The sequence below is a fragment of the Anarrhichthys ocellatus genome, unplaced genomic scaffold (assembly GCF_004355925.1).
Source record: "Anarrhichthys ocellatus isolate YVR2014 unplaced genomic scaffold, GSC_Weel_1.0 scaffold1, whole genome shotgun sequence".
Lineage (NCBI taxonomy): Eukaryota > Metazoa > Chordata > Actinopteri > Perciformes > Anarhichadidae > Anarrhichthys > Anarrhichthys ocellatus.
In genome coordinates this window covers 6,510,369-6,535,433 of record NW_022280031.1, presented here as the reverse complement: position 1 = coordinate 6,535,433, position 25,065 = coordinate 6,510,369, and the positions used below count along the sequence as shown (strand labels likewise).

Sequence of the window (25,065 nt, the reverse complement as noted above, 5' to 3'; positions counted from 1 at the left end):
AATGAAAAATAAAATAACCTTGAACATATAGACAATGCATTTGCTCGTAGGTGAGGCCTAACACTAATCCTGTCTGTGAAATGATGCATCAGTCATTTTTCAATTTAAACAGCATTTTATTAAAGGGATCTGTGCACAGAAGTTTAAAACGGTGTATACACTGCCGAAATGATGTCCTTCAAGCTAACGATCGTCTCCATGTCAAAAACTTCAAACAATTAACAGTGTACATCAGTCAAATCACAGTGGTGCTTATTTATTTCAATTTGACAAGAGTCGAGCTGTTTGCTCTTGTAATAACACATTAATTTGTCTCTATAATGGAGGCATAACTAGGGTAAAATGACTCGATTATTAGTTAAAACATATAAAAGGCATCTTTTAAGTAACCAATATAAATGCCCGATTGTTACAAGAAATCAAACTGGGATGAAAGATTAAAATCCATCAACAGAATAATGTCTAGAACCGTCAGTCATCTTACAGTACTGCATACGTGCTGAGTGATGCTCTCCACCACTGGAGGTAAAGAACAGAAGAAAACAGAGTATGTTCTGCTGCATAGCCATCACTGTATATTGCAGAATAACAACCATGTTGGGCACATTGCCATCCTGCGAGAGGAGCTCAGTTGTACATGTGAATATAAATTACCAAGTGAGTCACAAGGCACTGTCAACTGACCAGTAACCATGGTTACAGTGCTTTTCTCGCTGGCAATGAGGTCATCACTGAATGTCTTTAAAGATGAAAACACCTCATAGGAGCATCCCGTGGGCTACTATACAAGTATGAAATAAAGGAATTATCTGCAACTCTGTGGGTGAGGTTTGGTGAAGGGTGATGAAACAGGATACTGAGTAAACACATGTGGAACAACACCTAAAAAAGGTAACAGGGTGCCGAACCCTCGGCAGGGACAGTAGTACCGACAGCAGTTTGGAGTGAGATTGGCCCGCAGACCACCAGCGTGATAAACGGCATGTGGAAATGTGTCAAAAAGCTATAAGTTCAGCATGACACAGCTACTACCTGCACACTATATAGTTTTAATTATAAAAGAATCACTCAGCTAAGTTAACAAATGTGGCCACACATTTGTGGTAAATATAGTAAGTAAATATAGAGAATTAAAACTGTGCTTAGCCTTTTGAACAATGAAAAGCATCATGAAACTTAACTAAATATTGTGTTATTAGAAAAGCTATAATAATGGTGCAATACAAGACAGAAGGTAAAGCTAACACACGTGACAAGGCAAATGTGCTGACAGCTATGCTTGTCCATGTCTGGGCATTTGTGGATTGAAGATGACTTTTCTGTTGTTAAAGTCTTCAACAGAAAAAGAGACAGCCTCTAGTTAACACATGATCAGGGTCCTGCGACAAATCTAACAATGTTGCACTTCAGCAAATACCATAATGAGAGTGGCTGGTCAGAGGCTGTAACACATACTGCATAAACACACTGGATGTACCACTGCTCAACATGTAGAATACCCAGAATATAAATAGTTGCAATGGTCAATTAACTCTGAACAGGTGACATAGATTTTAGCATCAACATCTCCAGCACAGTTGTACTGTAAATAATCATGTAATGAGAATGACGGTGCTGATCTGGTAAAAATATATTTACAAACATTTGAGATACTTGAATGCCCTGAGGTGCACATACTATTCTAACCAAACACCAAAACCTCATAAATGAGACACATATTTACAAGAAAATAAATGCCAAGCTCTCTTCTAATGTTTGCCGTAGTCAAAATGTACCGACGGTCCTCTTTTGCCCAGACGCGCTGATTGTTAGCAGTAATGTGGACGATACGAGGGAACAAGACATTTATTCTCTATGTTGTGGACGGAATGTATGAAGTAAGTGGACGCTGTCACATTGCTTTCAAGCTGCATCAAGTGATTTCTGACCACTGGGGCACAGAAACAAACTCACAGAAACACAGCCCCGATTGACAATCAGATCATCAAGTTGTTATGGCTCGTTTGTCAGCAAATAATTGCCTACGTATACCTCCAGCAGACAGGCGTCGACACCTAATTGGAGTCAAGCGTCTTGTCACCTGACAAATTAAAGTTTATTCTGTTCACCTACTCCTGAGAAACACAATTCGGAGCTCGACTTTGTTATTGGCTGCCAACGGTTCAATGCGAAAGGTTGATGAGAGAGACTAAACGAGGAGCTAACAGCGGCTAAAAGCTCAGTGAGCTGTACTTTTAGAGGTTTGGAACTTCAAGTGTTGGAATTTAATATGTTGATGTCAAAAGAAATGCTTTGAGTAGGTTTCAACAACGTTAACCCTTCCCTGTCACAGTCATTTGGCACAATATATTGATCCATTACTCACCATCTATCAGAACTCTAAAATAACCGAGGGGCCAGCAGATTTGGAAACTAATAATAATAATAATAATAATAATAGAAACAGAAAATACTGAACTGCAGATGTAAGTGATATATATTTAGATGCGCTGACTTTTCAGAGCCAGCTGGGTCTCATGTGCAGTTCTGAAGTGAAGCAAAACCTGATGTGGTCGGTAAAATACAACTAGATATAAGCCGTGTGTCATATGAAGAGTACAAAAAACAGAATGCATAAATCTGTCTCTTTTCTTCGGGATAGGTGATGGTAGCCTTCATATTTAGGTGTGCTGAGCTCTGGTTCCCTTGCAGACTAATACCTGTGAATACCAAGAACAAGTTTAGTTATGAAATGCTTGACAGCTAAATGGTAACAGCATGCAATGCAATATTTATTTCATAGCTTTTGGTTGTCATAGTTGCAACATTTTGCAGAATTGTACCTGTAGTAGTTGGGTTTAAAAGGGCCGTTCTTATTCAGGCCCAGGTATTTTGCCTGATCGTCAGAAAGCTCTGTCAGGTGGGCATCAAAAGTGGTCAGATGCAGACTGGCGACATATTCATCTGGAATAAATGGATATGGTTTAGTAAGAAAGAGATACCCAGTGTCTGCTGGGTATAACTGTACTAAAAAGGTCAAAGCCTGACTGAGATTACAAGTTACTAGTTATAAGTAAGAACATTTTGAATTTCCACCTCTCGCTGTGAGGCGACAGTGTTAGCCACTACACCGCCGTAATATGTACTCTCAAAACTTACATGCGAGGCAGACTGAGAAAAAACTAAATGATACTTGTAAGCTTTCAACATCTATACTGCAGGTTAAGGTCTATATATCCTCACCCATCTTCTTGGGAAGCAAGTAAACATCCTGCTTGTATCGTCCCTCAGGAGCGTTGTACAGCTCTATGAGGGCCAGGGCCTGAACACAAACACGGATTGATAATACTGTTGAAAATGGATGCACATTATGGATAAAATAGAGTATGAACTTCTGTAATAACGGCAGCAATAACTACTGTGCATGTTTAGCTGCTGTACAGTATAGCTTATTGCAGGCTGTCGGGTAGCATCAACAGGTACCTGAGTGGTGGCTGTGATGGACAAGACGAAGGTAGGAACAGTGGAGCAGCTCAGGTTGAGGAGACGTCCCTGTGGGAGAAGACAACGTGTACAAAATAATCATGTTTAAGTATGTTACAATTTTATGAAACCGTGCATACAAACATGTGGCCGAGTTATTCACAAGCCAGAAATAGAGACTGGTCAGTCACTCAGTGTAAGAGACTTCATGGGCGGTTTTTACTCAGCACCATCAAAATGATTAAAGGAAGTAAAGGCAGTATTGTTATTATAAACAACTGTACTTATGCATCACATGTGTGGCCAGTTACCTCAGCCAGAAGGATGACCCTCTTGCCATCGGGCCAAATGACGTGATCCACCTGAGAGCGCACCCTCTCCCACGTCAGCTCGGAAGTCCTAAGACTTGCCTGCAATGCGAGGACAGGTTCATGCCCACTGTTTAAATATAGATCAAACCAGTCTGTAGGATGGTTCAACTCTGAATTGTTCCCTCGTAGCACAATTTACCACATCAATCTCGGTATTGGAGTGGCCCATGTTGCAGACAATAGAGCCATTTTTCATGCGGTCCAGCTGGTCTCTGGTCACCACATTCTTGTTCCCTATACAGAAAGACACCACCAATCAGCTTACATCGTCCGCCTCACAGGACATAATTAGCACAGAGCCCTGAGGAACAGCGCAAAGGCCTGTGAACCAGAAGCCGTTTGTTATGTCAGACAGGTATAGATAGAAAGGCTGTGTAATGTAATCCCGTGTCAGTACATCCCAATGAGCAGTTAACACCTGCAATGTTTGAAGTGGAGTTACCTGTGCATGTGACGACGACGTCAACCTGGCGAATGACCTCATTCAGCTGGACCACCCTAAACCCGTCCATGCTGTCAAAGAGAACAGAGGTTCAGCATTCCGCTCCAGTGACAAACAGGACACTATTTATTATTTACTGACACGCAACTCAATTCAGCTGCAGAGCTGGAGTCCCTGTTGGCTCAATGTGGTGAGTTGTACTCTAAGCTGAACATCAGTCGTCTCACAATATGTTTGTTAAATAATTAACAAAACCCAGTTAGCTGGCTATGCTACGTTCATACGTCCTGCTGTCGGTCCTATTTATATATTTTTGACATTCAACACATTCAGCTTGGATCATCATAATCCCACTTCTTGTGTTCCTCACCAGGCCTGCAGGGCACATATGGGATCAATCTCTGTAATACAGACGACGGAACCCAGAGCTTTCAGAGCAGCACAACAACCTTTTCCAACCTGCAAAGACAAGACGGGACAATACACTGTGTGACCAGCAGACTCATCAGTGTTTAAAAACAAGCCATCTTAACACAATCCTATCAGGTCCTGCAGATTTTGATCCTTTAACATCATCTAGACTCAACAGTCAGACACAGTACATACTTTCCTATGAAATAGGATGACAGCTGTCTGTGTTATGAGTCCCCGGCCTGTGTTGTCTGAGGTATTAGCATTACAATGCATCATCATCATGAATGTTTTCACAGCTACATGATGGAGATTAACGTGGAATGAAAACGTTAAAAGAAGCATCTCACCTCTCCGTACCCACACACGGCCACCTGTTTGCCTCCAAACATGACATCTGTGGTTCTCTTCAAGCTAGAGAGGTTTGAGGCACAGAATTAGCACTTTTAAGTGGAAGTGAGAAACTGCCAATCTGAATCTGTTGGACTCCTAAATCTGTCATATTTACACCGATGTACAGTAAAAGTTCTGTGACAGTTCCACAGTTTTGGATAACACAAGTCTGAAGTTTGAAGTTTGAATAAAAGCTCTTTATTCAAACAGATCATGAGTAAATATCCCAGTGCATGAATCTAAAAGTCTCATGATGCCGACACTTAGTGTCATAACTCATAATGGAACACCTGCTACAAGACATCCGTGTACCTTGCAGATTAATCAGAAGGAACAGCAATAAATTATGAACGGTGCAGAAAGCACTGACTCGATACAGAGATGTGCAGACGTTGTTAAAGAGTACCAACACTATTTATATGCTGCCGCGGTGATAATTAACAGAACGGTAATAAATGCAATAGTTGTGTTCTCAGGCTCTCAGGCTGTTTGGCTCAGTGGTGAGCAGAGTCCAGAGAGTGTGCACAGTAGAAGAGCGCTTTAGAAAATGACTGAGATGTTATGCAAATGTCATCTTTTTTTGACCTTTATGTCCCTCCAGTGTCACAGTAAACAAAAGGTCTGATGGTGGGCATGTGGCAGCTGATAACCCACTCGGGAGTGAAGGAAAAGTTATGCGACTCTTTCTTTGAATTGCTGAACTAAACAATGAATTGTGAATCTTAATTATTTGCAAGTGGCAAAAAAATTTGCTGACGTAAGACAATCAAGTAATTGCTTTGAAATCATGAGCTTTTCTTATTCGTCACTTGGGGGAAAACACACTTTTAACTTGTATTTCTTTCAAACCTTTGTCACTATCAAGCTGTCTGATAAACAATGTGCTAGAGTCTCAACATCAGTTCCACGTTGTTATTGTTCAGCCTTCCAACAACCAAATACCTGAAGCTTGAGACGACTTACCCGTCCAGGATTGACTCTCTGCAGCAGTAGAGGTTGTCAAACTTCTGCTTTGTCACAGAGTCATTTACATTCATAGCCGGTACGCACAGTTTTCCAGCTTTAGACAGCTGATACAACCTAGAGAGAGGCAAGAAGAGGGAGGTAGAAGCCTTTACCTTCATGCTGGCGCATGTGGCTGTGGGTGTGTCACTAAATATTTTATAGGAAGCGTTTATCTTATGAAGCAGTAAATCACCTGTGAACCCCAGTGACACTCTCCTCTACAATGCCCCTGATCTTCTTGAACACATTGGGGTATTTTTTGTACATCCAGTGTGTCAAGTCTCCTCCATCATCAAGGATCTAACAGACAAGTGGTCAATATTTACGTATAAATAGCTATTAATTGAAATAATTTGAAAAGCTATTTTAAGGCATTTGTTTGCCTGCATCGTTCACATATTGCTAGATAAACTGTCCCCTCACTGAAGTTAGAAAAACAAACTTTTCCATGTACCATGTTAGGCTGCCAACCCTCAGTGTTGACACAGCGGTCAATGCACCACCAGAAGTCATCCTCAGACTCCCCTTTCCAGGCAAACACTGCCACGCCTGAAACAAAACAGATGGGCCATATCTTGAAGAATCTTACATCAATAACCCTGTATTTGTCTTTGAGCTGCACATATGAGTGATTGAAACTGTGACGGTGAGTTATTCAGGAAAACAGACCAATATGGTTCAAAATTCTTTGCATTTAAAAATAACTCTACATTATATATAACAGTGGCAGACATTTAAGCTTTCTAAGTGCCCTAAAGTTTCATGAAAATATGTTTTTTTCGACATAAAACAGCTCAGTATGTAGTAAACTATGCAGTAGACACAAACTCAACCCGCCCAAAATGCATGATGTCCACTGAGCTACTCCTTAATCTGTTGTAACCCCCTCAGCTTGTCATGAAAGGTCTACAGTGGAACTTTAGTAAATACTTAAACCGTCGCATAGCGACCACAGAGAAAAGGCTGAAATAGTGCTGCTCGTTCACTAAATGCCAAATCTTATGTTCCCATTATCTCTGCAGGGCGGATTCTTTCAAGAGTTTATTAAACATTTCCAAACAGTATCCTTGGTTCTAAAAGACATGCTCACATGGAGAAACACTGTATAGTAATCATATAGTCTGTTATAAACATGTTATTGTTCGTAGTGAGGTGCAAATAAAACATGTATGATTTCCACACCTTGGTGTTGTAAAGGGGCAAAAACAAGTGTCCACTGCCAGTATTCAACCTCACCAACATTATCCCCAGGGTTGATTCCAGGTAAAAGTGAGTTGCTGTGTTTGAGCTCCAAAACTAAACGTTCATCAGCGTATCTACTGCTTACCCTTCTCGGACAGAGCAGAAGCCACTTCATTCTGTGTAGAGTAAATGTTACATGCAGTCCAGCGGCACTGAGCCCCGAGAGCCATCAGAGTCTCGATCAGCACCTGAAAACACAGAGGAAGCACAAGAAAAGGGTTAAATAAGACAGATCTATTCACTGGTGAATGGCAGAGAGCAAATCAATCAAACAATCCTGTTTTCTAGACAGTAGGTCCTGCAGACAATTGACCTAAAACCCCCTATCCTGATTGAGAGGCACTATCACACTGCAGTCATTGTTTTGGTGTTGAAGCGCAGAGAGAAATCTTACTGCAGTCTGGGCCGTGATGTGAGTGCAGCCCACAATTTTGGCACCTGCCAACGGTTTCTCACTCTGCGCTCTCTTCCTGAGTGAGATCAGCGCTGACATATCTGAAAATGAGAGAAGATAAAAAAGGGATGAGTGAGAAAGACAGCAGATGATGCAAGAATAATCTCACAAAACTCAAGTTCTATAACCACCCTCCATTTTAGAAAATGTAGATCGATAAAAGCAAAAGCAAATATCTGTGTTTTTGCCTTTTCTTTATTATAACGTTATTTTAAATGGTTCCTTTTTCTACATGAGTGGTGAAAGGGGTTTTATTTCTTTAATCGAATCAGTCAGAATCTGAGGGGCACTAGCTAAAAAAACAGTAACTGCTCAAGAGACACCTTTACCGATATTATCTAAATTGTGAATGTTTGGTTTAAATCTTACATATTATGACAGATTATTTAGATTAAGATTCGATTAATTAGACAACATTCAAGAAAGAGTGGTGCCTTTGACCCGGCTGCTGTGTCTCACCTTGTTCTGCGATCTCAATCTCACGTCTTCCAAATTCAGCCTGTTTGATGCTCTTGACACAGAAGTCGCTGCTGCCCCTGGAGTTCACCTGAGTTTTGTCCCGTGGTGAGGTCTCATCGTCGGAGCTATCCGTGTACGATGCCGCTGTAAAGGAGACAAGGCTTTCAAAGAACTCGCTAAATTAAAGCCACCAAGGAAAACAAAAGTGGTTAAATGAATTTAGATCTGGCTTTAAAGTTCAGCTAACATCTAGAACAGCACAGGTTATATTTTATTTTAATCAAAGACAGTCATTCATTCATGCAAAATATTATACTGCAGACAAGTTGAACCCTGGAGGTCAAGTGTTATCTTGCCGTCTCTCCTTCTTACCGGAGCTGCAGCTGTCTGTGGATGACTGAGAGATGGAGCGGGACAGGGAGCGACGGCCGGCCTTGGTGGGGAACCTGCTGAACTCCTGCTTGTCCTCCACAAACTGGATTTGCTACGTTAAAAAAAAAAAAAAAAAGTTACACGCTGTAAATGTTTTCATAGACGGTTTGCACTGAAGTTATTTCCAATGGATGCAAATCTAAGTCATGAGCAACGCATAAGCTCTTATTAAGGTTCTGCTTTAGACTCGCTGTAGAGTTTGAAACACAGCACAACCATTCTTTCTAAAGTAAACAGGGGAGATGGACTGTTTATTTTTGTCTTGCTTGAGGTCTTAAGGTTGTTTATAGACTTGACCAAATGTGGAAGGACTGAAACTGAGAAAAATGAAGATCTTTGCCAAAAAACACTTTGACAACATGAGAATCCTACTGGAACTAGCTTCTTTTGTTGTGTTGCCAAAAACAGAAAAACAGAGTCAAAACTATTGGCCCCATCTGAGTCATGCTTGTGTAATGATTGTGAACATTCCCTCAGTTCATCGTAGCCTTGATGAGATCCAAAAACCTCCAGACATATTATCGTATTATATTTAAATGTATTACAGTATAATAATGTTGCTGTTTGAAAGCGATGGCATGCACATCGGTATTGTAACTATTGATTGATTTCCACACTTAATACACTACCCTACTATCCTAATTAGATTCAGCTTGTCGTATTTTCATCACCTGTTTATTCTTTATGTTTCTGCTGCCATACGAGTAGTTAATGTATACTCAGGGCAAAGCAAACTGTGTGTGTGTGTGGTGTGTGGTGTGTGTGTGTGTGTGTGTGTGTGTAAGAGGAAGGAACTGGTGTTTTTGTACCGAGCTTTATGCATGGTCAGCTAATCTTTTTGTTGACAGGGGCTTTTGCATGCATCGAAGCAACATGAGTGAGAAAAACTAAATCTTCCAGGTGCTGTAGTGTTATCTCCAGTTCAGGTATGGAGAAGTCAACAGGAAAGTCTGTACACCTCAGCGGTTTCTAAAAATGTTTCTGGGTATTTGTCTTCACCGTGCCAGGTGAGATTATTGACTGTTTTTGGTCTCAGCAAAAACTATATAAAGATATAAAGAATCAGCACGTGGGAACATAACGTTAATAAATCACACAATCGGAATATTTTCCCGCCAGCCTACAGTGTGTCCCGCCCCCCTTCTCCTCATTATTGAAGAGGAGTCAGGTTCTTCATCCTGATGAACGGTCGCTCTCTAGCCGCCAGGTTTGGCCCGGTACTGAAAACCCTCCACATACTAGTGAAAATGACATGGCAACAAAGAGTAATGTGAAGCTGTTTTCTTCAGATTAGGGTGAGAGACACCACATATTTCCCCCTGGACAGGATAGTGTGGGATGCAGAGTCTCAAAGCCGACTGCATTACAAAGTGCTTCTTTCAGGTTCCAGGACTAATGAGAAATGACGGTGGGGATGTTGTTATAACCACTGATCATTGGCTTGAATGTGTTATGTTATGCTGTCACTTGATGTACATTCTTATATATGAGCTGGTTTAAGCATTTATATTAATATTCAATGTATTTACACTATATTTAATGCGTCTTGTGTTTAAGTTGGTGTGTGTTTTATGTATTTATTTATTTATTTATATTATGTTTTAATGAAACTAATGTTTTAATTTGTGTGTGTTTGATGGCTGAAACTTAACTTAACCATCAATACCTAAATATATTAAATACAGAACATACTAAACATCTGCAACATAACACCTTAATTAACATAAGTTAACCATGTCTGTGTAAAAGAAAAAGTCTTCCACTGGGCCTTGACCCTGTATCCCTGAGCCACAACTTAATTAATTATTGCAGCTGTTTCTAGTACTGAAGGTTCTCAACTGTATTCCTTTCACCGTGTCCAGGATTAAAGCTTTGGGAAACAGATGTTAAATAATTTAATTTTACAAGGATCATACAAAAATAATGTGAATAATTATGTTAACTGTATTAGCATGAAGACACCTTAAACTATTCAACCAAACCAAACTAAATCAAACTGTTCTTTTGAGATCCATAGAATTGCTCACTAACAGCTGCTATAATTATTAAGTTCCTCCCTGGAGGAGAATGAGGATGTGAAACACTTCTATAGTGAGACTGTCAGCCTGACTAATCAATCCTGGCTGTTGAGACTTTGCATTTGACATAGTTCTGGTCACAGTTAAGTTATAAGTGCGATATGTTTGCGCAGTAAAGGGTATATTTTGTCTGAAACTGGTATTCATTTGTCCACTGCAACTTAAATGAGGTGTACACATACTTTCCGCTTTAAACCCCCAAGAATTCACGGTGCAACTCTTCCTTGTTCCTCGAAGGTGTCAGTTAACGTCCCTCCTTTGTGAGTGTTACATGGAGCAAATCATTCAGTTGTTTCCTTGAGTTGGATGTGGAAAGGAAGTCAAAGATGTGTGCGTAACTGAAGAAAACTGTGACTAAGAGGATAAACTGAACTGGTCTTTTCTGTTAAGAAGCACAATAGTGGCTGAGGATTACAAAGAAACCTTCAAACGTCAGTCATTGTACACATGTAGACAGTGGTAATGTGACTTTTCATTGCTGATCTCCTACAGTTGAATAATACTTTTAGGCTAATGAAAAGCTGCCAAAGCCGTCTCTTGTACTACCTCACAATCTGGGGTAAAGAAAAACAAACTTTTCAAATCCCATAATGTTTACTGTAGCATATATAACATATGTAGGCCTATATTTCATAAACAATGTTAATCTGTCTGTCTCTGCAGTTTTACCTCTTTCTTGTGTATATCGGCTTTATTCTGCAACACAGATTGAGAGACAATCCACATGTAAATGGTTATTTGTGCATAGTTTTGCTTTTAATGTGACATTCATTAAAATGACCTCATGTTAAATGATAAAGCTTGCAAAGGGAAGGTTAAGATAAAGTCTATTTCCTTTACTTACCAAAGGACTGGAGGACATTAGTTACAGCTCAGTATACTGCAGGCAGATATTGATGTGAACCCAATGTACTGAGGTACACCTGACCCCGTGAATGAATACCACAGATACATGAGGTACTCCAACTACTACATACTGAACGAACTAAAAGCACTGTATACATGTGACACACTAGATCTTACCTTTTTAACTGGTTTGTGAGTGGGCACCGCACTGGCGGCGGACGACAGCTCTCCCATGGTAATTTCGCTATTCTTGCTTACGGTCATTGCTGAATATTTTTCCGCCACGTTTTCGCTCTCTTTCACCTCTTTGCTGGCCTGTTTCACCTCCAGCTTCAGCTCCACGGCCGGATCCGACATGTTGAAGGTGTCTCTTGTCAGAGATACAACCACCGTCCAATGCCCTCTGGTAGTGACGTCAGAGAAGCTAACGTCAACGACGTCCTCGCGCTGCTAGCTAACTACTCGTTCCAACAACGAGCGGAAGAGAGGCTTTCAAATTAAGTACATGTAATAACTGTAAGTAAAAGCAACAATGGGGTTGAAGTCTGGGTGTCTTCCCCTCTGATCTGTTGCAGACAGATGTCGTTATGCTGTGTTGAGTTGAGTCCCTGCTGGCTCAGCTGTCACCTGGCTGAGTAACTTTGTGGGCGGTACCCAACAGGCTGAGGGGGCGTTGCAGCCATACAGCTGCGTTCAAAGTGAGTGGGACAACAAAGAACTACAGTTATTGTATAACGGATTTCAGCCGTTAACATTTCACTCACGAATCAATCTATATCTGTTATGTATACTCACAATTTGGAGTGAAATAAAACATTTTTGATTGAAAACACTGTTTGTGTGTATGGGTATAGCGTGGAAGCAGTCATTTCCCAGCCGTTATAAATGCAGCATTAAACTCGTAGTAATCGATGGAATCCTCATCCACTACACATGCGCCCTTTTTACTTTTACCTTGAGATTGCAAATTATTAACTACTAAAACACTATAAATCACGACACGGTGTAGATGAGGAAGCACATTATTTTTTTTCAGCTTTTGCACGCAGATTCAAACAATAACCCGATTTGACACTGCTGGTTCTCACTATATTTACACTGTGACTGTCTACCCACGGTCTAGAGCTGTAATGTAGTCCATCTCTACATACAGTTTGTGCGTAAAATGCCTACATAATTATTTTTTAAAAAGAGTTATTTGCGGTGTCAATTATGCGTTCATTTTAATACATGCGGTGAGAAGGGAGGTTATCTGGTTCACACACAAATACTCGGATGGGCCTGGGAGTGGCGCTAGTGGCAATGATCGCAGTGCATTATGGGTGTTGTAGGTTATTTACCTTTTAAACAAAATGCTACAGCCCTTCAACTATATTTTTTTCTGGTCATGTAGCACCAGTTTCAAACGTGTTTGCACTTGTGAAACTGCACAGGCAGCCTAGTTCCATAAACGGATCATATTTCCGGTCGTGAAATACTTATTTACCGTTTCCCCGCCCTCCCGAGAGCAGCATCCTAGTTAACCTACCGTAGACTGTATGCAGCCGACCAGCTCGTAACGTCACGCCATTTTCCATCGACGACCGAGAGGAACAAACCAGCCAGAGAAACGCGGGTAGTCAGAGCTGTGGATTGCACCGAAAACGGTAGAGTTTGAACGAAATTCTAAAATGTGTGACGTGCTGAAAAGTAAGAATACCACATTTGCGTCGATTAATTGCATCAATTTAATCTTACGTTATTGTTTGAATCCTGTGGTTGTTAGCAGAATGCTGCTCATTAGGAGTAGGCCTTGGATAGGCGACAGCCATTTTAGCTACCGTTATAAAGCCGTTAGCTAGCATTAGCTTCAAAGTGTCCAAAGACAATCTAATTTTGAATGTGAAACATTTAACTAGTGCATTAGTATTATTTTTTTAAAGGCGGGACATAGGCAGCAATGTACGGTTGAGTCGCTCAGGTAAACAAAGTCCTAGTACTTCAATCTAACGGTACTAACGGTTGCATGAATACTATTTCCTGTAAAGCTAAAGTGAGCATAAATGACGAGGCCAAGCGTCTTTCTGTTGCTTTTAACATGTTAGATGTGTACACAGTATGTTCTTGTCACGTTAAGTCAGCAACTAACAGAAAACGTTGCACATATTTTGACACGTTGGTGGACGTTATTCTGAAAAGTTTGCGGGTGAACGCACATCGGCGCATGTCTCTTTTTTTTTATGCTGTCGTTTCTTGTGTTGGGTGGGTAGCGTGTATATATTTCCACCCTGGTGGACAATATAAATGTATTATATGTTAACGTTGCGGAAACGGGAGAATTATTATTCGACTGGTTCATACTTATCTCATCCGAAAACAGGTGTGTAAGGTGTTGTGTTTTATCTGCTATGGGTCCTGTTTGTTGCATTAGCGTAGCTGTTTTTGTCAGATCAGATTGTAAACTAATGTTCCCTTAAGATGTAAAGAAACCGCGACTTGAGTGTTTCTTATTTAAAGGATAATCTAGTTGTCTGTTGCATTACTAATCAATTTCCTTTCTTTATTATTTTCCAGATCCGGTCATGCATCGTGACTGTCCTCTTGACTGCAAGGTCTATGTTGGAAATTTGGGCAACAATGGAAACAAGACTGAGTTAGAGAGGTCGTTCGGCTACTACGGTCCTCTGCGCAGTGTTTGGGTGGCCAGGAACCCTCCAGGCTTCGCCTTTGTAGAATTTGAAGACGGTCGAGATGCTACTGATGCCGTGCGAGAGCTCGATGGAAGGTAGGCAGCCATCTAAATCATTTTGAGATGCAGTGAAGAAAAACAGGATTCATCTTGATACAGCTATGGTGGTTAATGATAACTGGTTGTTTTTACAGGACGTTGTGTGGTTGCCGGGTGCGAGTAGAGCTGTCCAACGGCGAGAAGCGCAGTCGCACCCGTGGCGCTCCTCCTCCATGGAGCAGGCGCCCTCGAGACAGAGACGACAACAACAGACGTCGTAGCCCACAAGCCAGACGAAGGTGACCCATGTTATGATTTGACAGTGGCCAGCAGGGACAGCATATTTTCTATGTTGTTGTTAATTCCTGCTCGTGATCTACTGGTTCCGCTCTCTTACCCAAAGTATATTTCCTGGTAATTGCTTATGTTTTTCCAGTGTGGGAATTTCTAGTGTTTATCTTTTCTGCTGATTATACATTTGTGATAGTTTCATCTTCATTGATATTATTTACGTAGGGAGTCAAACAGACTTTCATAACCAAATGAAATATGAAATGGGACAATTTACTAGATCATGTAGTCTTTGTGTTGCAAATGCATCTTTAAATCTGGCCTGTAAAACCTCTGATTTAGGTACTTGTGCTTATTTTTAAGTGTACATAAGTATGTGCACTCTCAAAAAGTTTTAAAGCTTTAAAATGACAAAATAGGTGTGTGAAATAGGTCCTCAGAAAAAGTATAATCTGTTTAAAATTTTGGGGGGATAAAAGTGCCAAATGTGATGCATTTTTTCCTTTTGTTTGAGGATGCTTTTATTTTTCATTTATATTAATAAGAATGAAACCCGTTGCAGAGCCGTCACCATGCCTCCTCTCACCATCCTCTGAGTCAATCAACTAGTCCTCTTTCAGCATCATGTGACTGCTGACCATCGTGCACCAATCAGCTTGGCTGGTGCTGTCACATGACCCAGGCATGGCCAGTCGTCAAGTTGCACCAACCCATTGGTTCCTCAGCATGCCGTTCTCAACCTCCTCCTCCTTCAACCTTAATCCAAACTGCAGCGGCCCACCTCACATTCCCGACCAATCAGCGTATTACGTTCCCAAAAGTCTACAACCTACCAACAGCAGCCTTCGGCTAACCAATTAAAGCAGGAAAAAAAGCCACAGCCAGCCCCCATCTGCCTGCCACCTAAACACCTTGCAGCATCTGGCCTGTCCTATTCAGCCAATTCTACCTACCCGGCCGGCAGTCTGCCTCCCTTTCGTCATATCTAGCTTGTTGAAAACCAAAAATACTAGTAAGTTTTCCTGCTTCATTCAGTACACTGCTGATTACAGTTTTGAAAGTGAAGAGACAGCTGGTCTGAAAAGGTTGTTTTATTAATTATTTAAATCGTATGTCTGGAACTTGACATTTCCAGAGATTTCCATTATAGACAAGCATCTGTATGGTATTTCTTGGGGCTCTGAGCAGAATTATCAAGTCACACAAATCAAAACTCTCCTCAACCCCCCCAAATGAATATTCTTTTTTTTTTTTTTTTTTTTTTTTTTTTTTTTTTTTTTTTTTTTTTTGCTGTATGGTTGGTTTTAGCAGATCTTAGCCTGGTGGCTTCTCGAGACTTATTCCCAGTGACCAGTATATTGTGTGTTTGATATTAGCTTCCTAATGTGCTCCCTTTGGGTCCAGTGGGCCAGTTTCATACAGATGGTGGCCTCAGTGTGTGTGTTTTTTATCCCCACACAACGTGGCCGGTCCACAGTGCAGCATTGAAGTCCTCCGATAGAGCAAATGTTGCTTGTGAGCTCTCTCCGATTTTGTGATCAGCTCAAACACTGACAAAAAATTCTCACATATTAATCACAGCTCGTAGGACACATCCTACTCCACCATTCCAAATGAGTAAATTGAACTTGACTTTATGTATAGATGCACAACGCACTGTGGGATAGGTGAGGGATCATTTTTAAGCACCTGCCATCTTTATGCACTAGGTCCATTGTCAGTGAGTTCTATTTTTTGGATTGAGATAATTGTGTTCCTGTAAAAACACCCAAGTCTTTTATTTCCATTTTGTGTAATTGATAGACAAAGGGCTGTGTTGAAGGAGGCCCATGTAAAGAAAGTATTGGAATAGTGTGGAGTTCTTCAGGGGGTCGATGCGTCTGTGTATGCTCTTAACACTCTTTTATTTTCCCCGTGCAGATCCCCACGCAAGAGGAGCTTCAGCCGCAGTCGAAGCAGGTGTGTAGCTTTCAGGATGTCTTGTATGTACAAGAAACAGCAGGTTTTGAGTGGTACCCACTAAATTCATTAACTATATATATATATATATATATATATATATATATATATATATATATATATATATATATATATATATTTATTTATTTAATTATTCAATTTGTCTACTTGATCCAAATACTAGTGATACTGATTCAGAACTATAAAGATGATGAGCCCAAAATCTGATATGCATCCATGTATTTTGCCAAATGGAAACCAGATTCAAAATCCAAACCAACCCAACAGGCACGCAGCAAGCTCAACAGGCCAACGTGATTAGTATGTAAAAAAACATGAGACATGTTGACTTAATGGGATGGTTTGGTGTCTGCAGGTCTTTCTCCAGAGACAGGAGGAGGGAGAGGTCCCTCTCCCGGGACAGGAACCATAAACCTTCACGGTCTTTCTCCCGATCAAGGAGGTACGGAAATGTTTTGAGCTACCTAAAGATAAATTTAGTCTTGTGTCCTAACAGATGTGACGGTTTAATGCGAGGCGTAGTAACACGACTCGCCTATAAAGCTATTAGTAGATCGCTCTTGGGTTTTCTCTAGAGGACACTGTACCACTGGGAATACCATGCGTCCCCATCCTGTGCCTCGGTCTTGTTTGTTTGAGTGTGGTATTGAGAGTTTTAGTTTGGACTGTAATTGTTTTTAGCTTTAATGGTTTGTTTTTTCACTCTCTACAGTCGCTCCAGGTCTAACGACAGAAAGTAGAGGAACACCCGCCGGGTGTAAAGGGAGCTGAAGATGAACGGTTGTACAGGCTTGCCCGTTTCAAATGATGGAATTCAACATGGCCGTGTCGCCGTTTTTGTGATGACTTTTTTTGTTTTAACAATCAAGTGTTTTAGTGTCCCTCCCCTTTACATGTTATCATTTTCACAGACATTGAGTGGGTGTGTACAAGTGTGACGCCTCACCTCAGTCCACCTAGTCTGTCCTGAAACAGTCGTGCCACCCAGCATTCCAGTTCACCAATTATTCTCTTAAGAGTTTTTCTTTTTGTCAATGAATGTACTGTGTAGTTTGACATAGTGTGAGTAGTTGCTCTTTTTCAATGCCATCATTTTTTCAGTGAGGATTGGGATGATTTATAAGAGTCTCTCCTTTTGACTGTCTGTTTTCAATGTGCTACTTTCTTACTTCACCCTGATGGTTTCCATCTGTTAAAGGTTGGTTTGTAATAAAAACAGCCTCGCGTCCAAGAGTCAAAACTGGCATAGATTTAGAAAAAAAAGACTGATTTTTGTTCTTGAAGTTTTCCATAATTTTTCTTTTGTTTGATACAATGTGAAATGGTCTCTCAATTAAAGAAACCGGTTGATTACAAAAGACCTGCATTGTTTGTCTTATTTATTTCCTCTCGGAGGAAAGGTTATTATACTGTATTATTATTTTCTACAAGAAGCACTTATCAGGCACTATGGTCCAGGTCAGTCACTTTCTCATGAAAATGGGTTTAGTCGATTCCTCTGTTGCCCATCAAGCAACAGGAATTTTGAGCTGCACTGCTCTCCTTTTGACATGTTAGTTTGATCCACTGTATATTGGCCTAATTTACATTTGTTAGCATTTGAAATGATCAACTTACTATAAAATGATCGATAATTAAACAAAAAGTAGATTCGGCTCCAAATCTACCTGTAATTGTAGTGTTCTATAAGATATTTGGATCTTTGTTTTACATCAAAGATTGAAACTTAGTCACATTTCAGATGGTCAAAACTGAATTGGTGACATTTTCCTAAATTAAAGTTTTGCGTAAATCTATATTTTAATAACTCAGTGTATGAGGCTGTTTCTAAGTTGTCACATAGGAAATCAAGAAACAGTAACGTAGCCAGTTCATGTCCTCAAACATCTTCCCAGATATCCCTCCTTTTCTGTCGTACTTTCTATATAGTCTTTGGTTCGGTATGAGGTCGTTATGTAATCCGCTTGACTTGAGTTTAACTATTTCACCAGATAGATGAGCGACAATGCTGCTGATAAAGTCCCCGTATGTGTCTGGTGCATACAGCCTATCAAAAGGTCACGAGGACTGCGGTGAGTCCGGAACTATTTTCATTCATTTTGAGACATTCTTCCTCCCGTTGTGGTCAGAAAAGGTGCTGTGTAAATGTACAGCTGGGTGGGTCTCTTCCGTTTCCCCACAGACATTTTTTCGCGCGCTTTTCCGCTTGGTACTCGAGACCCGGTGACGTAGAAGCGGTGACTCACGGTATCCAAGGAGACGGCTCTCACAGTGAAGGAACTCGCGGGAATCCACCCAGAGACCTGTGGTATTGACACCCACTGTTGAGTAACGTCATCACCGACTGGTCTGAACAAACACAAAGGTGCAGTTTGTTGGAGCTAATTTTAGATTTGGTCGCACTAAGTATAATTTGATCTAAAGCTATCCGTTTTAAATCATGGTCACGTGAATGTCTTTGGGATTTGGACAATTGTTCGGACAAAAACGTGACATGTTAAGACCTCAAATTACTCATTCTACAATTTTTCTAATATATTTTTTAGACTTAACATTTACAGGAAGTTTGACATTTTTGAGTCTACAGAAGCCGGTTAGCTTAGTTTATCTTAAAGACTGGAAATGGGGAAACGGTCGGTCTGGCTTTGTCCAAAAGTACCACAATGCACCCACCAGCACCTCTTACGCTCACTAAAGTCCCAATGAAATGAAAGATACTTTTTCACAGTTTTAATCGAGTTTTTATTGTTAATTAATTTCTTCTTGTATGTCAACAAATCAGTATCGGAGTCTTGGCCCTGCATTCAGGGGCGTTTACAAAAAATGATCCAAACAGATGAGACTTTGGGCTGTACAAACAAATGTGTTAAATCAATTATTATTAAACTGCACCACAATCATTCTTATGAGAATAGTCTGCAGCTTCTGGGATCATTTAAAGTAAATACATTTGTTCGTTCACAAAACCATCAGGTAATTTGAGAGTAAAAAGTCAAGTGTTTAAGGTTACGATGTCGTGGTTAGTAATTCATTTCCAATAAGCAGAACTCCCTTGACGAGCCTTTGTCTCTCAGTAAATAGTTAACTATGTGGCCACTGGCTATGCATAGTGTCTATGCTTCATTTGGCGCCATTTATCACGTGAAACTTTTCACTTTGCAGAACAAAGGCCTGAATAAGATGAAGCACAAAATGAAAAAAGATAATTTGATGTGGCTTGCAGACTCGCTGCACTGTGCAGCTGCCTTTGAGCTGAGAGACAATAAAGTGTCTACTCAGCTGTACAAATGTAGAGCGACACAGCTGCTGCTCAGCAACAAACAGTATGCGCTCATTGTATTGTTCCATTTAGTTTAAACTTCATTACCTTCAGTACGTATCACCACTGAATCTCATATGTCCCATCAGTCTCCTACTCAACAAAGGACTCACTGTGGTGTCCGAGCCGCTGGGCCTTTATACACTGCGTCCTACAGTTAGGGTTATTGTTGTTGTGCTGGCAACTAGGCTCATGGGGTTGGGAAGCATGCGGAGTTGTCTGTTGGTTGACCATGTTCTTGAAATAAACAAGCTTATAAGACAACAAGAGGACTGAGTGGAACAGACTTTTGAGTGCAAAATGTTACCAATGTGAAAGTTACAGAGACTTGTAACAGGAGCGTTAAGAGACTAAGTTACAAGCCCACAGTTATTATGCAGCCTCAATATGAAGTAACTTAAACTGCAGGTTAGTTTGAATTAAATAAGACTTTATTATTTATCTTGTTACCACAGTCTAAACTGTATTAAAACTGTAACTGCTTTTGAGAAAAAAATATTAAAAGAATAGAGGGGCACTTGTTTTAGCTGCCTTTACACGTACAATTAATAGCAAGTAATAGTAAAAGCACATGTACAATTTATAAATTACTTTGTCAATAAGGACTTTACACATAAAACATATCATGTTTTTTTATTGATTGATTTATGGATCTAAAAAAGGACATCAATCATGGGATAAGATGTTAAAATGAACTGTGAACATGGTCCCATGATGTTAAAAGACAGATTAAACATGTAACATGAAATTGAAAAGTCCAAAACTACATTAGTGCAAACCAACAAAACAAAAGCAATACTATAATGTAGAAATACTGTGTTACAAGTAAAGGTCCTGCATTTTTAAGAAAAAGTACATTACCATCAAAATATACCAAAAGTAAAAGTACTCATTATGCAGAATATCCCATTACAGAATCATTACATTATTGGATTATAATTATTGATCCATTAATGTGTACAACAATTGAATGTTGCATCTGGTAATGGTAGGGCTAATTTGAATTACTTAACATAGTGTTGGGAAGCTTAATCTATAGTAATATAGCAGCATTTACTAGTTGATTCATATTTTGTATTAATCTAAATCTGCAAAGCAAACAAACAAATGTAGTGGAGTAAAAAGTATTATATTTACCTCAAAAAAGTAGTGGAGTAGAAGTATAAAGTAGTACTTTAGTACAAGGCTAACGGTAAAAATACTTTGCACCATGACTTATTTGTTACTTGTGTTATATGTACGGTAAATACAGTAACAGGTGTATCTTTTTCTTCCACGTATTTGTGTCTGACACTGAAAATGTGCCTGAGCTGAAATGGGAGGAGCCAAACAAAGACCCATCCGGGTTACTGCACAGTCAACCGGCCTGACATGCGCACTGAAAGGCAGCGAGAGTCTCCCTTGCCGAGCTTCTTTTCTGGGTCGTCTTGAGATGGAACTTCCTCTGTACTCCAGAGCCAAAGTCTTACGTGTCCGCATGTGTTTACCGGGACAAGTTTCACGTGTGTGAGCGAAGACAGACTCCGCCTCTGCACGGGAGAGGAAGCATCTCCGAAGATCGGAGTTCATACAACCGTAGCCCGTGAGAGTACTTGAAGAAGCTATCAAGGAGAGTGCTATTACCACTACTAGTTGTTTTTCTTTCATTGGAGAGGGTGGGTTGGATAACATAGGATTTTTACACCGAAGCGGATAAACGGACTAGCTTCATTCAACAGGTTGAATCAGAGGGATTTTATCTGTACAGGACTGATAATGTAAGTATAATGACCCTGAACTAATGTTAATGCTTAAACTGTCTGTTTTTGGCATTTACTTAGGTGATTTAGTGTTTTGTTAGCTTGTAAGCATCTCTAGAAACGCATGTCTCCGGTTTACAGTCTAAGTAACGTTTTATAGACGGTAATAAAGCTTTTCGTGTACATATATTGTCAATTTTTGTATTTTGTAGTCTTGACAATTCTACTTTTGATGATTCGTAGCTACTCATATGAAGTTGGGTGTGTTTGTATCTACATATCAGTTTTCAGGGTTTCAGTTTATCACTAAACTCCTCAAAACTCATGCTGGCTTCTTGTCGGAGGTATTTTAATATGTGTGTGAGTGGTGATGGAGGGTTGGTCAGACTCCAGTGACAGCCCAGTTGTACTACTCGCCGACACGAGCCCCAGCCTCACGTGGAGCGCTGTAGTAAACTGGGCAGGGTCTATCTGTAGCTGCTGTGCTCTCTTCCGCGGGGCCCATGCCGGGGACTCCTCCGCACATGTGTAGTGTCGCTCTCCCGCCACAGACTTGAATCACTCCGCCCCGCCCGGCTCTCACTATGACGTCGTGTCCTGCGAGGAGGGTGTGTGGAGAAGGAAAGAAAAGGGAGGGAGGGGGTGGAGTAATGGTGTCTCACAGTGGAATAGTCTTTAAAACGTGTTAAAAGTATAGTACTATTAAATACGTCCCATAACACCCCATTATTAAGTGACCCATGACTGTCTGTGACCATGATTCCTTTATACGATTTATTTGAACAAGTTAACTTTTATGAGACTACTAGTCGTCTTACATTTAGTAATTAATATATAAATACGAATGAATCTATTACTATTTATGTCATTTTAAGACACCAAATCATGTTACAATTGCGACATTACGTGATCTCATAGTAGTCTGCTCTGATGTGTGGCTGCAGCTGAGTCACGTGACAGGACACGATCTACCAGACTTCTATTCATATCTATATAGATCTTTTTTAAGCTATTGGGTTGGGGTCATTTTGGGGAACACTTTTGCTTAGTTTAAAAGTCAGATATGCTTTAAAGTAGCCATCGGTCCATGTCAAACTGGAGTTAGTGGGTCTGACTGTTAATGAGGTCTTCATTAGTGTCTTCCATATTATTGTTATTATAATTAGAATGACCTCATCCTCCCCTCCAGTGCTGCAGCTGGATAATTAGGGTGGGCTGGGACTCCTGCCCAGCACTTCCTGGATGACTATAATGACTTATTATTCTCCTGAGACACAGCTGATTCCTTCCTGACGCTCTTACAGGAAAGTGCTACTACCATTCAACCACTATACTTGGAAAAGATATTTTTTTATGTGAGTGCTGTATGAATATCCAGATGTGGAAAGAACTGATTAAAAAAAAATAAGATTAGTTAATTATTAGCTTATTAGCTGCTCACTGAGGTCTGAAACGTGTTCAGTCTGTCTGACACTGCCACCTAGTGGGGCCTCTGTGGGCCTGCAGGGATCTCAGCCTCTGCTGAGGATTTGCCTTGACATGTCTGTCTGAGATTATGTCCAGACATGTACCAGTGATTCACCAGGAGGTGCTCAGTGAGTCACTGGCTGCCCGGCTTCTTATAAAGAGCAGCCCAGTATCACCAGTCTGAGACGCTCTGTAGTTACTAGTGAGGATACTTTTACTGACTGGAGAGATGGTAAGCCTGATATATACTTTTAAAGTTGAATAGTACAAAAACTTAAACAGAATAACGTCTGCTTTATGTTTTTGTTGATTGAGGGTGGATTTTTAGCATGGATTAGAATATATTTTATTTACATTTTTTGAATTATTCGGTGTAAAATTGAAGCCTTTTATTTACTTTTTATTTATTGAAAATGATATGATGAGAAGTGTCTGAGAATTAGAGCTGCAGCCATTAGTTGATTAAATGGTGAAACGTTTTGGCATACTTGCAGCTAAAGTTACAGCTCATCATCACTGTCTCAGCTTCTCCGACTAACCACCGGTCTGAACCTGTGTTCCCTGCAGTGTAGAACGATGGCTACTCACAAGCCCATCCTGAGCCCCCCGAGGACCGGCTCGGCCCGACGAAACCTGTTTGGCCCGGTGGACAGAGAGCAGCTGCAGGCGGACTACCAAGCCGCCCTGCAGAGGAGCCTGGAGGAGACTTGCCATCGATGGGGCTTTGACTTCCTCTCCGATACGCCTCTGGAGAACAGTGACTTCCAGTGGGAGGCCATCCCCGGGGCCACAGTGCCGCTGCTCTACAGATCCTGTGTGCTGGGTCTGGGACACGCAGAAGGTGAGAGGGCGGCAGAGGCGGCGGTTCAGCCCGAGGACGGAGGAAGGGTCGCGCTGAAGGAGAACATCCCATGTTCACCAGAGAGATGTGCACTCAACCAGGAGAAGCTGGAGAAAACACCAGGGGGAGGAGAGAACACGGGGCTGAAGAGGAAACAGACAAACATCACAGGTACATATTCCAAGTGTGAATGCGTGCAGTTGTGATTTTTCGCGTGGATTTGCATGAGCTGAATTTCCTGTTTCTTTATCTCGACAGATTTCTATCAGGCTAAAAGAAGAGTAGTTGGGATGCCACGCAAATCCGGCGAGTGAAGGTGCCAATATCCCAAGAGAAGCACACAAACAGTACTGCTCTCAGGAAGCCTTCTGTGCACAGACTCTGCACAGTCACTCCCCACGAGGTCTTGGACCCAGAGACTCATCTAAGAGCACAAGGGACCTCAGCAATACATCATTGTAATAACTATAAGGTTAATTAGGGTTCTGTATTTACTCTAAGGGGGGGGGTGCTTTACCCAGTGGTAAGAAGGGGACATTTGAGCAGAGGAGATTAACAGTAATCTCTCAAATCAGTGGATTTATACTCATTTGGATCATGGGGATGCCAAAGTGTTGACGGACATTTCATACTGTACATTCCTGCTTTGTAGAGACTCTGTACCTGCAGCAGTGCGGAGGAATGATGGATGAACGCATTACTGTGCATACTTGACACAGATGCCATGTTGGTTATAATCATTACGGAGTGGCTGTGATTGAAAATGGTAGAGAGTGGGTGAAGCCCTTTGCCTCCTTTTGTTCAAATCCACTTTTTTTTTTTTTTTAACAATGTGAATCATGAGGGCTAGGAGTTATTTTATATGTGTTATACTTAATATATTTATACGTCTTTTTTTCTACCATCGTGTAATCATAGGACAATGTTTGAAGAGTTTTGATATGCTGTACATGCAGTTGCTTTGCTTTAGATTATTATTGACAGAAGTGCCATCATGTCTTTCATTCAAAGGTCTCCATGAGGACCCGGTCTGGGTTCTGACGTGTGTACAGCACCAGATATTGTAGGTTAGGAGCGTATCAATATGTTTGGTACACTTAAAAACACATATTTAGATAGATATATA

General features: G+C 40.8%; 3 protein-coding genes across 5 annotated transcripts; 2 read left to right on the top strand and 1 right to left on the bottom strand.

Annotated features, from left to right (window-relative positions):
* Nucleotides 1-95: 95 nt before the first annotated feature.
* Nucleotides 96-12,275, bottom strand: LOC116385738 (S-adenosylhomocysteine hydrolase-like protein 1). Its single transcript, XM_031851439.1, has 17 exons — nt 11,773-12,275; nt 8,612-8,723; nt 8,240-8,383; nt 7,721-7,821; nt 7,412-7,514; nt 6,539-6,633; nt 6,278-6,384; nt 6,043-6,159; nt 5,037-5,100; nt 4,646-4,734; nt 4,276-4,346; nt 3,973-4,067; nt 3,774-3,872; nt 3,463-3,531; nt 3,223-3,301; nt 2,823-2,943; nt 96-2,699 (listed from the first exon to the last, which is right to left on the bottom strand). Exons 1-17 carry the CDS (start codon nt 11,950-11,952, stop codon nt 2,693-2,695), a joined length of 1,653 nt encoding a protein of 550 aa, XP_031707299.1. The 5' UTR covers nt 11,953-12,275; the 3' UTR covers nt 96-2,692.
* Nucleotides 12,276-12,957: 682 nt separating this feature from the next.
* srsf3b (serine and arginine rich splicing factor 3b) lies at nt 12,958-17,933 on the top strand. Of its 2 annotated transcripts, none has more exons than XM_031854877.1 (6): nt 12,958-13,241; nt 14,149-14,359; nt 14,458-14,601; nt 16,514-16,552; nt 16,929-17,015; nt 17,286-17,933. In XM_031854877.1, the coding sequence occupies exons 2-6, from the start codon at nt 14,157-14,159 to the stop codon at nt 17,311-17,313; spliced, it is 501 nt and encodes a 166-aa protein (XP_031710737.1). In that variant the 5' UTR covers nt 12,958-13,241; nt 14,149-14,156; the 3' UTR covers nt 17,314-17,933. The 2 variants fall into 2 exon arrangements, with proteins under 2 accessions (XP_031710737.1, XP_031710732.1); XM_031854872.1 differs by having other exon boundaries at nt 13,196-13,284.
* A 5,311-nt stretch (nt 17,934-23,244) lies between these two features.
* On the top strand, nt 23,245-25,038 carry cdkn1a (cyclin dependent kinase inhibitor 1A). 2 transcript variants are annotated; one of them, XM_031852694.1, is made up of 3 exons: nt 23,245-23,330; nt 23,666-24,110; nt 24,198-25,038. In XM_031852694.1, exons 1-3 carry the CDS (start codon nt 23,328-23,330, stop codon nt 24,251-24,253), a joined length of 504 nt encoding a protein of 167 aa, XP_031708554.1. In that variant the 5' UTR covers nt 23,245-23,327; the 3' UTR covers nt 24,254-25,038. The 2 variants fall into 2 exon arrangements, with proteins under 2 accessions (XP_031708554.1, XP_031708564.1); XM_031852704.1 differs by having other exon boundaries at nt 23,269-24,110.
* Nucleotides 25,039-25,065: the final 27 nt, after the last annotated feature.

Excerpts from the sequence above, each read along its gene's own strand:
- LOC116385738 (XM_031851439.1), bottom strand. The coding sequence starts at position 11,952 with ATGTCGGATCCGGCCGTGGAGCTGAAGCTGGAGGTGAAACAGGCCAGC. Across the intron at positions 4,347-4,645 it reads ATATGTGCCCTGCAGGCCTG|CATGGACGGGTTTAGGGTGG; the intron begins GTGAGGAACACA and ends TCTCTTTGACAG. Across the intron at positions 4,068-4,275 it reads CGTCGTCGTCACATGCACAG|GGAACAAGAATGTGGTGACC; the intron begins GTAACTCCACTT and ends CTTTCTGTATAG.
- srsf3b (XM_031854872.1), top strand. Across the intron at positions 14,360-14,457 it reads GTGCGAGAGCTCGATGGAAG|GACGTTGTGTGGTTGCCGGG; the intron begins GTAGGCAGCCAT and ends TTGTTTTTACAG. Across the intron at positions 14,602-16,513 it reads AGCCCACAAGCCAGACGAAG|ATCCCCACGCAAGAGGAGCT; the intron begins GTGACCCATGTT and ends TTCCCCGTGCAG.
- cdkn1a (XM_031852694.1), top strand. Across the intron at positions 24,111-24,197 it reads GAAACAGACAAACATCACAG|ATTTCTATCAGGCTAAAAGA; the intron begins GTACATATTCCA and ends TTATCTCGACAG.